The 10,471-nt window shown below is 55.4% G+C and overlaps 1 protein-coding gene across 1 annotated transcript in view; it reads left to right on the top strand.

Annotated features, from left to right (window-relative positions):
* The window catches only part of mycbp2 (MYC binding protein 2), a 76,783-nt gene that overhangs the window by 49,739 nt on the left and 16,573 nt on the right, over positions 1 to 10,471 (top strand). Inside the window, exons 46-53 of the mRNA XM_084478887.1 lie at positions 1,164 to 1,584; positions 2,693 to 2,825; positions 3,406 to 3,534; positions 5,004 to 5,225; positions 6,154 to 6,261; positions 7,068 to 8,807; positions 9,009 to 9,178; positions 9,687 to 9,931. Of these exons, the coding sequence (XP_084335013.1) occupies positions 1,164 to 1,584; positions 2,693 to 2,825; positions 3,406 to 3,534; positions 5,004 to 5,225; positions 6,154 to 6,261; positions 7,068 to 8,807; positions 9,009 to 9,178; positions 9,687 to 9,931 (3,168 nt within the window). The remainder of the gene's footprint in view (positions 1 to 1,163; positions 1,585 to 2,692; positions 2,826 to 3,405; positions 3,535 to 5,003; positions 5,226 to 6,153; positions 6,262 to 7,067; positions 8,808 to 9,008; positions 9,179 to 9,686; positions 9,932 to 10,471) is intronic.

Raw genomic sequence — 10,471 nt, 5'->3', positions numbered from 1 at the left:
CAAAAAAATGCATCATCCCTGCCCCAACTCCTTGCTCTTCCTCTACCTCTCTATTTCCTCTTTCGTTCTTTCTACTACTCTCTCTCTCTCTCTCTCTCTCCCCCTCTCTTTCTCTCTTTCTCTCTCTCTGTGTGTGTGTGTGTGTGTGTGTGTGTGTGTGTGTGTGTGTGTGTGTGTGTGTGTGTGTGTGTGTGTGTGTGTGTGTGTGTGTGTGTGTTACTGTCCGTGTCTTTGACTGTCTCACAATCTGTTGCTCAGAGTGTCTTTAGCGCTAGCCATGGAGTCAGTGACACCGGCTTTTTGTCGTGGACACCCTTAACTGTTTTCCCACCGCAGGTGAGTGGTTCTGTTTTCGGAGCAGCGATTGTCTGTTTTTTATTTCTGTAGCCCGTCTAGCCCTCTAGCTCTTCATCAGCCTGTCAATTTGAATTCCTACGGCCCCCCTGCCCCCCCCCTCTCCTCCCGCCCCCCCCCCCTCTCTCCCTCCTGATCCGTCTGGAGAGGCGTAGGGGTCCAACCACAGTTGCATGGTTGTTTCTGTTGTGTGTTTTTTTTTTTTCCCACGTCCCTAAATGTGGCGACGTAACGAATCAAAAGACGGTCTTGGTCTGACCGTCAGACCAAATTGAGGGCGGGGACTGCGTGTGTAATGCTTGCATGGGGACTGGGAGGGGGGGAGGGGGTTGAGGGGAGAAGAAGGTCACGGTCCTTCCTGTTGCATGAGCTGTCTGGTTTGAAAGGCTCCCTCCCATGTTTTTAATGTATGCATATACCAACCCCAACGTCTGTGTCATGGCATGTACTCACCCCCCCCCCCCCCCCCCGTTGAGATAACAACACAGAACAAGTGGCCCATCCCATGTTCCCCCCCAACACACTCACCTCGCTGTCGCGCTGTTGGCTTGGCTCAATGATATACTTTCGTGCTTCCTTGTGTAAAAATACGCCACGCGTTGTTTTTTTGGTCGCATTGGTTCAAACACTTGACGGTGTCGACCAGAGGGACTTGAAGGACGTCACCGCTCTGGGCGATCAAACCATCCTGACCGCCTCTCCCCTGGCGTCACTTAAATATCTGTATCCCGGGATCATTCGTCAAAATCCCTTTTTTATTTACGTGACACAGCTTATGATGTTGCCAACATATGTTTACGTGCGGCCAGGAGAGACCGCGCCCACGTTCCGATAACCCAGACCGGGATTGTCCTTTTTAAGAAGCTAATTGGCGCTCCTTGGATACTGTTTGTTTGTTTGTTTGTTGTTGTTTGTGTGTTCCCGGCGCCGCCGTGGGCGGGGCCCCCCCCCCCCCCCCCCCCGCCCTATCCTCTAACCGTGCGTTCCTCCCTCCTCTTGCAGGAGTCCAGGGCCCCCTCGGAAGAGAGGGTAAAGGAGTTGAGCGGCCACCCCTCCCCCGAGGCCCCCGTGCGGGAGCAGAGCAGGGAAGGGCTGGGCGGCGGTGGCCCCGGGCTTTATAAGGTAGTGAAGACCGGCCCCTCTGGTCACAACATCAGAAGCTGCCCAAACCTTAGGGGTATCCCCATTGGAATGTTAGTACTGGGGAACCAGGTCAAGGCCGTAGGCGAGGTACGCACTCAACCCCCCCCCACCCCCAACCCCCCCCTCCCCACCTCCGCACCCCCCCCTCCCCACCTCCCCACCCCTCCTAAACCAAACTATAATAAAATGGTTGCTTTCTTGATTTGATTGTTGACCGCACTTTTTAATAAATGCCTCTTGTGACTGATTGTACTTGTGGTTGTTGGAGTGATTCCCTCTCTGTGCTAGCGGGCTGAAATCACTCCCCTTTCTTTTTTCGTGTGTGAATTGCATCACCTGTTTGTGAACATGAGAATTGTGATTTTTTTTTTTTTGTCTTGTGGATGGGAATCATGAAGGTGTTTTCTTTCCCCCCCCCCCCACAATCTTTCAAATTGCCTCCTAATTTTCCTTTCTTACTACGACTTTGCTGACCGGCACGCAACACAGCGTTTCCGACCCCTTGTTCAAATGCATCAGTCTTGAAATGCAGGGTGGTCTCATGGATTTTCTTTGTGCACCTCGACATGCATCCTTTCAGCTAGGCGGTGACCTCCCTCGTGTTCCTCTAACAGTCTTTCTCAACCCTAACCCAATTGCTTTCTCTGAGCTTTCTAAACGGTCTCGGAACGGGTTCTGATTGGCTCCGCCCACTCCATCCCCCCACCCACCCAGTGGGATCTGACCTCTCATTGGCTGCCGTGGTGTGTCATGCTGTTCTAGAGACTCCTCCTCCTCCTCCTCTCGAGCCTGTTTTCTGGAAAAAAAATCTGTCTGGATCTGCGATGCGCAACCCGATGCACACACTAACACCTCCACCTGTGTCTTGTTTGTCCAAAAATGATCACAGTTTCCTGAAAGTCTTCAGCTAAGTTTCTGTAATCAAATGGTCTCTGATGAAAGTATGAAGTTCTGCCTGTGGATTGTCATGTCGTGCAAATTGATGCTTTTGTCTGTGGCTGAAGGGTGCAGACCACGTTCCTAATGTTATGACGACAAGCTTGTCTCATGAGCGTGGAACACGGCACTCCATACTCCCGGTTCAGGAATGAATCGGTGTGCGTGCGTGTGTGTGTGTGCGTTGCATGTGAGGCTAGCTCCGTGTGCAGAAGCCGTGTGTGCGGAGTGTGGATAAAGAGCGTGGTTTGTGCGTCAGGTGGTGAACTCGGAGGGCACCTGGGTGCAGCTGGACAAGAACAGCGTGGTGGAGTTCTGCGAGAGCGACGAGGGCGAGGCGTGGTCCCTGGCCCGGGACCGCGGCGGGAACCAGTACCTCCGGCACGACGACGGTAAGCAAGCAGCAAGCCCCCCCCCCCCCCCCCCGCCTGGTTTTTTACAGGCTCCGGAAAAAATCCACGGCTTCCGCGTGACACGTGCACATTGCACACACTTCCGCGAATTATTTAAACCAAATCGACGACGGCCCATCGTACCGAACGATCCTGTGTGTCTCCTTTTTCTTTTTTAGTGTCCCCTGGTTACCTTTTTTATTTTCTCTTTTTTTTTTGCAATCCTTTAACTCCTACAGTCATTGTCTTTTAACACTTCATTTTTTCTTTTTGCCTTAGGCCTATGTTTATTGCGCTTAACCACATTCTTATGAAGCACTTTGGTGCGGCTCAGCCGTCTGTGAATGTGCCATACAAATAAAAATTGACTTGACGTAGCGCTGGCCGGAGAGTACAGCCTTTTTTTTCCCTCCCCTCTCTTTTTATTTACAATGCATCCCACATCTGGAGCAATCAGCAATCTCCTATGACCTCCTGTTCGCCTGCCCTGTCGGGGGGGGGGGGGGGGGGGGGGGGGGGGAGCTCCTGTACTAACGTGTGGCTCTCGCCCCCCCCCCCCCCCCCACCTACCGTCCTGCAGAACAAGCTGTGGTGGAGCACAACGGGCAGACGCCCCCCCCCAGCCCCTTCTCTGTGCAGGCCTTCAACAGGGCCGCCGCCGCCTCCAACGGAGCACAGGGCTTCGACTACGGCCTCTCCAACAACAAAGGTGGGGGCATCCCGGCGCACACCACCCCCCCGGATTGTTGTTGTTGTCGTCGTTGTTGTTGTTGTTTAGAAGACACTTTTTTCCGAAATGAACCTTTTCTTCATCACTTAACTTGGCATGCCTTCACTTTTGTCTTTTACGCCTAATCACTTTATGAATTCTTCTTCTTTTTTTTTAAATCGTCATCGGTTGGAGGTTGTCGTCGACGTTCCCTTGGTAACTCACTTCTCAGGCAATGAGAGGGTGGGGGGGGGGGGGGGGGGGGGGGGAGAAAGGCCCGGGGCGCGTGCAAGAACGCCTCCCGACGCTCTAGATCAGAGACGTCCGTGGAGACCCGGCAGCCTATTCGGACTAGTGGACACGCTCCTCCCGTGACACCGAGCTCATCGTTTGTGTGTGTCTAGCGTAGAATAATACACGCCGACCCCCTCCCTCCCCCTCCCCCCCCCCCCACCACCACCACCACCACGCACATGTTCCACTCCACTCACCCGCTCACATCCGCTCGCTCCCGCCTCCACCACGTCGGAGCGACGGGGGGGGGCTCCGGAGACGACGCACAGCGTGGTGTCGAGTCGTGGAACGTATGAAGCAGTCCCCTCCACGATCCGCCGCGCCCCGTCCGGTCGACCGTGGACACGCCGCATTCTCCTCGTTTTGTTGCATGGGTCGTCTACGTGCCTCTCCGTTTTTTTTTTATGTCTCAACATTATGGCAATGTTAGGCTTTACTCTTGTGTGTGTGTGTGTGTGTGTGTGTGTGTGTGTGTGTGTGTGTGTGTGTGTGTGTGTGTGTGTGTGTGTGTGTGTGTGTGTGTGTGTGTGTGTGTGTGTGTGTGTGTGCTTCTGTTGTTGTGTGCCTGTGTGCATGGGCCAGTTAATGTGCTTCTCCCAGTATGGACACTGGTGTCTATTGGGCTGCACCAAACCAACTCAAGTGAAATCAACCCCCCCCCCCCCCTCTCTCTCCCCCGACCCCCACCCCCCCACCCCCGACCCCTGACCACTGACCCTTCCACCAGCCAACCCCCCCCCCCACACCACCCCGCCCCGACCAGGCACCGACTCCTGGCCACCTCCACTCCTCTGTGGCGTCCTCACCATTACTTCCACCCTCGTTGTAGTTAAACCACCACCTCTCTCCGCCCAGACCCCACCCACCCAACCACCGACATAACGTTACCCCGATCACCTTGTGGCATCTTTGACTCTCTGGCGGTCGTTTGTAAAGTAATCCAGTGATTTTTATTTATTTTTAATTTTTTTAATGAATGAGTTGCATCCCCCCCCCCCCACCCCCCACCACCTTCCCTTATTTTAGCCTCCTTTCTTTAATTTTTAACTTTCCTTACTTTTTCTTAAAAAAAAAATAAACCAAATCTAAAAAAATAGTTGATAAAAGCAGAACCAAACGCCTTAGTGTAAAGCTGTAGTTCTCTTCCCCCTTCCTCTGTCTCCCCATATACGCAGGTGACCGGTTGAGGGCCATACTGAATCCCACTCAGTCTGGGCCCTTCCACCCAGCAGCTCCCTCCTCCTCCTCCGCCTCCTCCTCCGTATTTGAGCAAGCCGCCCAACCTCCCACTACCACCTCCTCCTCCTCTTCCTCCTCTTCCTCCTCCCTTGTCCACAGTCCATTTGTGTTTGGACAGTCCCTCTCCCACCTGTCTCAGCCACAGCCACAGCTTCTGAGTAAGTCTGTCCGTTTGTCTGACAGAGTGAGTTCGGCGCTTGCTTGCCCAGGTGCCCACCCCCTCCTCCCCCCTCCTCTCCTCCTCCCCCCCCCCCCTCCCCCTTGACTTATTGGTTTGGATTTCTGTTTGTGTTTTCTATGCCTTACTTATTTTGAGCCGGGTTGGGTGGGTTAACGGCTGCAGCGTGAATCATAACGTTGTCGTCATGGTTCTGTTTTGTGTTTCTTGATTCATTTGACTTTAGGTGACTTGGGCTGCGTCGCTTGTTTAGATTGCTGTGTTGCTGTTTTTTTTCTCTCTTCTCTCCGCTTGGTCTCTTTTCGTTCATTGAGCTTCTCTTTCTTTCTTCATCCCCCCCCCCCCCCCGCCGCTAACATCCACCTCTTCACAGCCTCCATCTTGGCTCAGCAGTTTGTTGGGCTCTCTGCCGCCACCAGCCCAGCGCTCCACTGAACACCATTAAACCACAGTCCCCATAGTGCACTACCACCTAGGCTAGAGCACGCAACAGAGACTATCCAACACCAGAGGGCCCATTTCATAATCAGACCCATGAAATGGTTGTAGACCAACACGCTTATGTTCGCTAAATCAATAATCAATCTGAATAGTTATTCCCAGAACAGGGTCCAAAATACCTCTACAATATTTCCTAGACAATCTGCCTATTTCAGCATGTTAACCTCTGCCGTTCCTTGCTGTTCGTGTCCGGGGCCGCCTTGTTTTTTTTTGTTTTTTTTTATCTCTTCTGACCTTCTCTACGTTGAGCTTTAAGACAAGTTTTATCTTCTTCCTCATTTCGTACCGTTCCTATCTGACCTCTCCTCCTCCTCCTCCTCCTTTACTTCCCCCCCCCCTTGTTTCTCCTGTGACGGTCTCCTCTTGCATTCTGTGGCCTGTTGACCTGCCGCTGTTTTCTGCTGTAGATGGTCCCTCTGTCAGCCTTGCTTCTCGCGAGCGAGCGCACAAAAGCAGCGCTTCCGTCGTGGCGGCGCATGGTTCCGCTCGCTCCTCTCTCGCTCACAAGCAAAAGGGTGGGTAAAATGCACTGGACGCATGCCCCGATTCAGACCTGCAGATCTGTGGGAGGGGGGGGGGGGCTGGGAGGGACTCGAGGGAAAAGCTCGAGAACAATCCCGTTCTTCACCGAGCAAAGAATTGTGATCCACAAAACACATGTTTTTTTGTTTTTTTGAATGCAGAGTACAAGAAGGACAAGAGCACAATTCTAATGGGTTCCCCACTGAGAAACTATATAAGCATACATCATTTACAATAACATATTTTATTGGCAAAGAGGTCCTCCTACCATCGCTGGAGAAAGGCTCTTGTCTGGGGGTTAATCTTGGTGCCAGGCGCAAACGAAGATTAGATTCATAGCTAATTATGCTGGTGGTTAGAGTTCATGTGCTGGGCTGGAATCCATTATCACCGGCTCCTACATGACCCGATACCGACCCTGGTCCATGCTTAAGACCTCTAGTAGACTAGAGTGGTGGGTTGGAAACAGATATCAAGTCATTGATAAGTAAGTCATTATATTTACACATACAAAGGCATGCAGTAGCATCAGCGCATTTACATTTCCTTCCCTGGTTCCTTCTTTTTCTTCTCATTTCTCCATGTCATTGTCTGTGCTTTCTTTCTATTAATACCTTTTGGTTTCCTCCTCAGATCAGTTGTATTGTTTCCCCTCACCCCGTCCCCCCCCCCGCCCCGTCCGTCCGTCCCCCCCGTCCCCCACACAGTGTTAGGAGGAGGCTATCGTCGCCTCTCGCTCCAACCCTCTCCCGCGGTGTAAACCCCCCCCCCCTCCTCTCTCTGATCTATGAATTTCCAGGTGACCGAGGCAACCTGCTGTCCGGCGGGCGGCCCATGTCGCCGTCCTCCAAGCACCGCCAGGACAGCCGCTCGCCCAAGCAGGAGAACCGCAGCGGGCGCTCCTCGGAGCAGGGCCGCGGCGGCGGCGCCAAGACGGGCGAGGGGGGCCTCTCGGCCAGCGAGGCCCTGATCCTGCGCTCGGACACGGCCAAGCTGCGCTCCGACTCGCACAGCCGCTCCCACTCGCCCAACCACAACACGCTGCAGGCCCTGAAGGCCGACGGCAGGACCGGCACCACGGGGGCGCGCGCCGAGTCCCCCAACCCGGGCTCCCGCTCCGCCTCGCCCAAGCAGAAGGGCGTGTCCTCCCCTTCCTCTGGCCGGTCCAGTCCCTCGGGCACCCCGTCGTCGCAGCAGCAGCAGCAACTGCAGCAGCAGCAGCAGCACGCCACCGCCACCACCACCGCCACCGCCGCCTCCAACAACGACAAGAACCTCCCGCCCAAGGTCAGCCCGTCGCCCAAGGCCCGGCTGGACCCCCCGCGAGAGAGGTCCAAGTCGGACTCGTACACCCTGGACCCGGACACGCTGCGGAAGAAGAAGATCCCGCTGACGGAGCCCCTCCGGGGGAGGTCCACCTCGCCCAAGGCCAAGCTCTCGCCCAAGGAGCCCGGCAAGGGCGGCGGCGGCGGCGGCGTCGGCAACGCGGAGAACCGCGCGCCCTCCCCGCACGTCACCCAGGAGAACCTGCACAGCGAGGTGGTGGAGGTGTGCACGGCGGGCGCGCCCCTCACCAACGACGAGGCCAACGGGGCCGGCGACGAGGGGGCGGAGCTGCGCAACGCGGAGGAGGGCTCGTCCAAGGTGCACTTCAGCATCGGCAAGGCGCCCGTCAAGGAGGAGCAGGAGAGCCGCTCGTCGCCCAAGGCCAGCCGCAAGGCGTCCAGCCGCCACGTGCGGCCCAAGAAGGACAAGTCGGGCCCGCTGTTCAAGGCCGAGAGCGCGTCCAAGCTGGCGGAGCCGGCCAAGCAGGCCATGTCGCCGTCGGTGGCGGAGTGCGCCCGGGCGGTCTTCGCCGCCTTCCTGTGGCACGAGGGCATCGTGCACGACGCCATGGCCTGCTCCTCCTTCCTGAAGTTCAACCCGGACCTGAGCAAGGAGCACGCGCCCATCCGCAACTCCATGGGCGGCGGCGGCGGGCAGGGCGCCGAGGAGAAGGAGAGCAAGCTGAAGAACCGGCACTCGCTGGAGATCTCGTCGGCGCTCAACATGTTCAACATCGCGCCGCACGGGCCCGACATCTCCAAGATGGGCAGCATCAACAAGAACAAGGTGCTGTCCATGCTGAAGGAGCCGCCGCTGGCCGAGAAGCCCGAGGAGGGCAAGGAGCCGGCGGCCCACGAGCCCGGCGCCCGCCCCACCATGCGGGCCAGGTCTGTCCTGCCGCTCACCCTGCAGCACCTGGTGGCCTTCTGGGAGGACATCTCCATGGCCACCATGAAGGCGGCCACGCAGAACATGATCTTCCCCAGCCCCGGCTCGAGCGCCGTCCTGAAGAAGAAGGAGAACGAGAAGGACGGCAAGAAGGCCAAGAAGGAGAAGAAGAAGCGGGAGAAGGCGGAGGTGCGGCCCCGCGGGAACCTGTTCGGGGAGATGGCCCAGCTGGCCATGGGCGGGCCGGAGAAGGACACCATCTGTGAGCTGTGCGGGGAGTCGCACCCCTACCCGGTCACCTACCACATGAGGCAGGCGCACCCAGGTACGGCCGCTGGGTCCGTTGTCGACCGTCCGTCCGTTTTGTTAATGAAGTCGACGCGGCGAAGGGGTTGGGATCTCTGCGGCTTTTTTGCGTGTGTCGCATGCATCCCCCCCTCTTTTGTGCCTTTTTGAGTCCCGATGATGTCCCACTTGTTGATCGGCGGGGGGGGGGGCTGTCTACTTGTTTGTCTCCGTCATGCAGGCTGCGGTCGCTACGCCGGAGGCCAGGGCTACAACAGCATCGGCCACTTCTGTGGCGGCTGGGCGGGGAACTGTGGCGATGGAGGCATCGGGGGCAGCACCTGGTACCTGGTGTGTGACCGCTGCAGAGAGAAATACCTGAGAGAAAAACAGAGCGCAGCCAGGGAGAAGGTAGCGTTGGATGTTAGCGCTCAATGACGTCCATAGAGATCTGAGAACTAGTCTTACCTCAGGTGGGGGGGAGGGCCGCACCAGAATGAAGTTTTGTGCAGACTTGGGTGCCTGTAGTTGACGCCCTCTCAAATATAAAGAAAACATAACTACTACGAGGTATCGATGGCTTCCTTCGGTGAAGTACATCCATGAATGTTGACAGACCTTTATGTTCCTTTTTTTTGCCTCACAGAAGACCTGTTCTAGGTTTAAGACATAAGCTCTTGTGCTGTTTTTAGTTTTGTGTGGTCAGCAGAAATAAAATCAAACATATCTTTTTATATCGTTGCATCAGCCACTCGAACCTGAATCTCTCTCTCTGCCTCGCTCTCTCTCCCCGCCTCTCTCTCTCTCTCTTCCTCTCCTCTCCCCCCCCCCCCTCTCTCTCTCCCTCTCCTCTCCTCCCCCTCCCCTCTCTCTCTCTCTCTCTCTTCCTCTCCTCCCCCCCCCTCTCCCCCCTCCCCAGGTGAAGCAGTCCAGGAAGAAGCCCCTGCAGGTGAAGACGCCGCGGGCGCTGCCCACCATGGAGGCCCACCAGGTGATCCGGGCCAACGCCCTCTTCCTGCTGTCGCTCAGCAGCGCGGCGGAGCCCAGCATCCTGTGCCACCACCCGCCGCGGCCCCTGCACTCGCAGCTGCCCAGCCTCAAGGAGGGCGTCTCGGACGAGGCCCCCAACAAGATGGGCTGCCTCTACCTGCAGACCCTGGCCAGGTACCCGGCGCGCCGTCCCGGGCGGGCGGTCTTGTTGTTGTTGTTTGGGCTTGTTCTGTTCGGAGGTCGATTCGTAGCTGTTTGTGGGTCGTGACTAAGGGGGTGTGAATATGAATCGATTTTGTATCGATGAATCGATTATACAGCCGACGATTCGATGCATCGATTCGTTCGTAAGACTATCGATTATTGAAAAGAAACAAAAAATATATATATATTTATTTTTTTACAGTGAATAGGCTAATTGCCGTACTAGACCTGCACAGTAAGCACTAAAGTGTGTATAGAATACTGTTTCTGTATTCTCTATAAAAGGCAAATTATCATTTTTTTTGTTGATTTATTTGATAGATATATTAATATCTATATTATATCTATTAATATCTGATATTAATAGATATAATGTCAAAAATATTGAGCGTCGAGCCGATTCGTATAGTGGGGGGAAAAGTATCGAAAATAATCCAGTCGTTGGCTTAAGAAATCGATATCGTATCGAATCGTCATGAGGGCTCCGACGTACACCCCTCGTCGTGACTC

Source organism: Micromesistius poutassou (assembly GCF_964030765.1).
Source record: "Micromesistius poutassou genome assembly, chromosome: 14".
NCBI classification, from domain to species: domain Eukaryota; kingdom Metazoa; phylum Chordata; class Actinopteri; order Gadiformes; family Gadidae; genus Micromesistius; species Micromesistius poutassou.
The sequence above is the reverse complement of the archived record's forward strand: the minus strand, read 5'-3'. Positions and strand labels throughout refer to the sequence as shown.